A 5,701-nucleotide genomic window follows, 5' to 3' on the forward strand; every position below is an offset into this window, starting at 1 on the left:
CAAAGATGGCATGGGCCAGGAGATGATGAGGAGGAGCTGGAGGGGGAAAAATATTTAAAGGTTAGGGGTTTAGGAAAGGGTCAGGCAAAATGGAGATGTAAGGCTTTGTTTAACGTGAGGACTTGCAGAGTCTGAGTGCAAGTGTGTGCGTGTGTGGGCATCATTCAGTACACCAGATACTCAGCAGAGCGTGACAGATGGCGCCCAGCCAGATGATTTGGACAGCGAGCTGGTGCCAGACCCAGAGGAGATGGACCTCCTGGGGGAGATCTTTGACACCCTTAGCCTAAGGAGCTCCCATGATCGAGGTCTGATCTATGCCACCCGCAGCCTAGACCTCTTTGGCTCCGACACCACCGACTTCATCACACGGGTAGAGTATCTGAAGCGTGGAGGCCCAGAATGCATTGCCTGCGATGAAACCCTCACACGCAAAGGTACAGTCTAATGGTGGTCAGGCTTCTGAACTTTTCTGTGCTCATACTTGTTGCAGCACAAGATGACGACCCCAAGCCAGGAGAGTCTGAGCCCCTCCACTGGCAGGAGCGAGAGTTTGCAGAGCTGGGGGCAGGACGGGGACTTAGAGGAGGGGGAGGAGCATGAAATGGAGGAGGGGCAGGATGGGGACTTAGAGGAGGGGCTGGATAACAGTCTCGGGAAGATGGGGAAGGGAGATGAGCTTGCTGAGGGGACAGAATGGGAGGCTGCTCCTGCAGGCAGTTTGGGGGTCGCCTGGGAAACAGGCACCAGCACCGAGTGGTGTGAACCCTGCAGGGGGTGTGGGGAGGGACAGGACTCACTCTCAAAGCCAGAGACTTATCAAACGGAAGGCTGTCCCTTAGCGCAGGAAGTGGAGGCAGAGACCAGCAAAATCTCTGCAAGGATGCTGAAGCAGCCAGTCCCTCCAAGTCCACAGGGGGAGCCAGTCTCTTCAAGAGCACAGCAGGAGGAGCCAGTCACTCATGTTGTACAGGGGGAAGAGCCAGTACCTTCAAGTCCATGGGGGGAGGAGCCTGTCACTTCAAATGTACTGGGGGAGGAGCCAGTACCTTCCATCCTACAGGAAGAATCAGTCCCTCTAAGCCCACAGGGGGAGGAGCCAGTGTCCCCAATACCCAGGGTACAGGAGACAGTGGCTCTGTTCCAGGTAAAGGCCATGAAAAAGCCAGTTGATATGTGGAGAAACACCTGTAATGCTTCTCCCAATGGGAGGCCGGAGATGGCAGCCAACCTTGAGGCTGCCGATGATATGGCAGCACCAACCAGGAGTGAGACAGGGACTCTGGGGGAGAGTGAAAGCTTGCCTCTGCTCAAGGTGTCAGAGCTGAAGAAGAGGTTTGAGGCCTAACATTGTGCCTGTGGCCTGATCCCATAACCAAGGCCTGACACCACAACCAAGGCCTGACATTGCGCCTGTGGCCTGATCCCATAACCAAGGCCTGACACCACAACCAAGGCCTGACACCACAACCAAGGCCTGACATTGTGCCTGTGGCCTGATCCCATAACCAAGGCCTGGCATTGTGCCTGTGGCCTGATCCCATAACCAAGGCCTGACACCACAACCAAGGCCTGACACCACAACCAAGGCCTGACACCACAACCAAGGCCTGACATTGCGCCTGTGGCCTGATCCCATAACCAAGGCCTGACACCACAACCAAGGCCTGACATTGCGCCTGTGGCCTGATCCCATAACCAAGGCCTGATACCATAACCAAGGCCTGACACCACAACCAAGGCCTGACATTGTGCCTGTGGCCTGATCCCATAACCAAGGCCTGACACCACAACCAAGGCCTGACATTGCGCCTGTGGCCTGATCCCATAACCAAGGCCTGATACCATAACCAAGGCCTGACATTGTGCCTGTGGCCTGATCCCATAACCAAGGCCTGACACCACAACCAAGGCCTGACACCACAATCAGAGCCAAAACCTGTCCCCAGACAGTAGGCATTTTCCTGCAGATTTTCCAGTGTCATTGGTGATGAATACTGTTGGCATTAAACCATTAAGTATTGGGAAGGGTCTCTGGCTGGCTGTCTCTCTGCAGAGAACCATGGATCAGACATGATCTGCTGGATTCAGCTCTGCACGATGCGCAAAAAGCAGTGACACCTGTTTACCGATCATTCTTGACTTAATAAAAATATGTTTTTATATAGGAATAAAGGTTAAAAGTTCTGACTGACTGTCTGGTAGTTCGTAAAAATCTCTGACATCTGACCGCCATCTGATTGGGTTAAACATACAGTCACTGCTCTCATAATCTGCCCTTTCTTGCATAGTTTTGTACTTCATGTTAAATAAATAAATGTATGTAATTTTCTATTACATGCTTTATGTTAGATCACATTAGAATGATTGTTAAATCATTTAATCTTGATCATAATTGAAGAACTTGCTTTGATATGGTACATGACAATCTTCCTGCAACAGGAAAATCCTATAGGCATTTTTTAAGGATCATTATGGGAAGGTTTCCTAAATTAACGAGGCCCGATATTGTTAGAGGTAACAAAATAGTGAAAACCAACTGTAGTTATTTCTATACCTACTTTACTGAAAATTTTAGTGAAGTCATTTAAAGACCAAGCAACTATTAATTTCATGATGCTTCAGGTTTGTGGTGTTACCATCCACTATTGACGCTCCGCATGGTTTGCACTGAATCTTGTTTTCTTTCACATTTATCCATGTCGGTAAGGTCTTTTCTTGCCTAACGCTGACTGGTACAGATTAGGCCAAGGGCAGTGTCAAATTTTTCATACCATCACACTGTCCAGACCTGTCCAGAATACTATAGTATTCAATTTTTTAATAGTAATTTCAAAGGCAAAGATATTCCAGTATTTCAAAATCTTGCTGATGAAACTCACTGAGCAAAGGGGTTTCAGGGTCAGCACCAGTTTGTCCCAGTCTTTTGTGTGCCCTCCCCATTTGGCCAGCAGGTGTCGCTGGCCATCCTGTCCTCCCTGTTGTCAGCCTTTGTGTTTTCCCTGCTCCCTGTTGGCTGCATGGCTCGAGCATGCAGCTACCTGTTAACCCCTCTGTTGTGTGTTCGAGTCCCACCTCCTCTGCTTTTGTATTTTGTTCCCTAGTGTTTTCTCCCTGATTGGTTTATTGTTTCACTCCTGCTGTGTCGTTACTCAGTTTAGTTTCTGTATTTAAGTCCCTGCCTTAGTTCAGTTCCCCAGTGGTTCATTGTATGAATGTCTGTATGCCAGTGATGTTGAATGTTGTGGTTTTTTTCTTGTATCCTACCTACCTGCCCGCCCGCCCCTTGTTGCCCTAACCCATTTGTAATTAGTCTTTCTTTATCCCCTTTTATTATTGACCCCTCGTGGTCTTATTTTGTTTTGTAGTGTTTTCCCTCATATTCAGTTCTGTTAATAAACTCTTGTTGTCCTGTGAGTTGCAAGTGGGTCGTCCACCTTTCTGCCTGCACCGTGCCTTGTTCTCGCACCAGAACTACCCGGGTCCGTGACATTATCCAATCATGCACAGCTGCGATCAGCATTAGGGTTTCAATACTTTTACGGCACCGAATGAATCACTTACATACCATTGAGTTTCAAAAAATGCCTTGTCATTGAGTACCAAATTTTTACACCTAAAGAGTAAATCTCATCCACATCAGTGAATCAACATCTGTCTAGAGAGGGTGAAGGAGCTGGAATTCATACCAGTATTAACACACTCATTCATCAGATTTGATATTTCTGCTCAACTTAACTGTGTGCTTTTTGTTTGTGGTACTGATTGTTTTTTTACTTTTCATCTTGTTAGCACAGGTGCCACCATTTAAAGTACTGTAAGCATATGGCCCTGACACAGAACACAGGGTGGTACCACCGGACTACCGAAAAGTGTATCCAGTCTAAAAGATTCGGAAATCTGGTGGCCCAGTGGACCACCATATGCATTCACAATTTGTAAGTCCCAGAACTTAAGTTAAATATTTTTATATATTATGATACTGTGCTGAGTGTGTAAAAAAAAACCAAGAAACTGAAAAATAAACTGAAGATTTGTGTTGTAATATGCAAATGTAATTTTCTTTTTGTTAAAATTAATTTTGAAAAGTGGTATTGAAAAAAGTATCATCCAGGAACTGGTATCGAAGTTAGGGTGTCAGCACTTGGACCAGTATCAAAAACATTTGAAGTACATCCAGTCCTAATCAACACTAACTAAAGATACTACTTCTGATTGGATCTGTTTCAGATTCTCCTCTTCCTGACATTCTCATTTTTTATTTGTTAAGTTTTATTATCTTCTGTTTTTAATCGACAACAACAACAACATTAATAATAATAATCATCATTTACATAGCACTTTTCATACATAAACAATCTCTATTAAGAAGAAAAAAAATTTTTTCATGGTTTTTTCAATGAAATTAATTTTGTCTGGGATAGATCAATGCAATCCTGCACTATAAAAGTGACTATGTATGACAACACCCACTAAGGAGTGGTATTGGTAAGTCTCCTAAATTTCAGAGCCCGAAAAGAGTTATATGGGCCCACCCTCCTATGAGCCCCCCACCTTCAGGGGGAACCATTGGGATTGGGTGCAAGGTAAATCAGGTGGCAGTCAAAGGCAGGGGCCTCAACGCACCAATCGTCGGCTGCCAGATTTGACTTTAGGGAAATGGAATGTAACCTCTGGTGGGAAAGGAGCCAGAGCTGGTGCAGGAGGTACAACCCACGGACCGGGCTTGGAACCAAACCCCTGCAGAGGGGTTGGACTCCATTCCACCCCGGAGTTGCCCATTGTGAGAGACACCGGGCAGGTGTGAATCTACTCATGGTCTGACTTTTATCTGTGCTTATGCATCGAACAACAATTCAAAGTATTCAGTCTTCTTGGAGACCTTGGATAAGGTGCTGGGATAGAGGCTTGGGGGTACAGCTGCAGCAGGGCCTCAGAGGCCAACATCACATATGAGACGCTGGTGCTCAGCACTGATATATCCAGTCTTCTTAGAGACCTTGGATAAGGTGCTGGGATAGGGGCTTGGGGGTACAGCTGCAGCAGGGCCTCAGAGGCCAACATCACATATGAGACGCTGGTGCTCAGCACTGATATATCCAGTCTTCTTAGAGACCTTGGATAAGGTGCTGGGATAGGGGCTTGGGGGTACAGCTGCAGCAGGGCCTCAGGGGCCAACATCACATATGAGACGCTGGTGCTCAGCACTGATATATCCAGTCTTCTTGGAGACCTTGGATAAGGTGCTGGGATAGGGGCTTGGGGGTACAGCTGCAGCAGGACCTCAGGGGCCAACATCACATATGAGACGCTGGTGCTCAGCACTGATATATCCAGTCTTCTTGGAGACCTTGGATAAGGTGCTGGGATAGGGGCTTGGGGGTACAGCTGCAGCAGGGCCTCAGGGGCCAACATCACATATGAGACGCTGGTGCTCAGCACTGATATATCCAGTCTTCTTGGAGACCTTGGATAAGGTGCTGGGATAGGGGCTTGGGGGTACAGCTGCAGCAGGGCCTCAGAGGCCAACATCACATATGAGACGCTGGTGCTCAGCACTGATATATCCAGTCTTCTTAGAGACCTTGGATAAGGTGCTGGGATAGGGGCTTGGGGGTACAGCTGCAGCAGGGCCTCAGGGGCCAACATCACATATGAGACGCTGGTGCTCAGCACTGATATATTCCTTTGGGTCACTCTT

At 47.5% G+C, this 5,701-nt stretch overlaps 1 protein-coding gene across 5 annotated transcripts in view; it reads left to right on the forward strand.

The window, feature by feature from the left end:
• dennd1c (DENN domain containing 1C) overlaps positions 1-4,045 on the forward strand; it is a 19,943-nt gene extending 15,898 nt beyond the window's left edge. For 2 of the 5 annotated variants that reach the window (XM_072711802.1, XM_072711805.1), the window contains 2 exons: positions 169-373; positions 494-4,045. In XM_072711802.1, the coding sequence (XP_072567903.1) occupies positions 169-373; positions 494-1,348 (1,060 nt within the window). In that variant the 3' untranslated portion in view covers positions 1,349-4,045. The remainder of the gene's footprint in view (positions 1-168; positions 374-493) is intronic. The other 3 variants (XR_011991648.1, XR_011991649.1, XM_072711804.1) reach the window with 3 other exon arrangements.
• Positions 4,046-5,701: the final 1,656 nt, after the last annotated feature.

This window comes from Paramormyrops kingsleyae, chromosome 5, assembly GCF_048594095.1.
Source record: "Paramormyrops kingsleyae isolate MSU_618 chromosome 5, PKINGS_0.4, whole genome shotgun sequence".
In the NCBI taxonomy this organism is placed as follows: domain Eukaryota; kingdom Metazoa; phylum Chordata; class Actinopteri; order Osteoglossiformes; family Mormyridae; genus Paramormyrops; species Paramormyrops kingsleyae.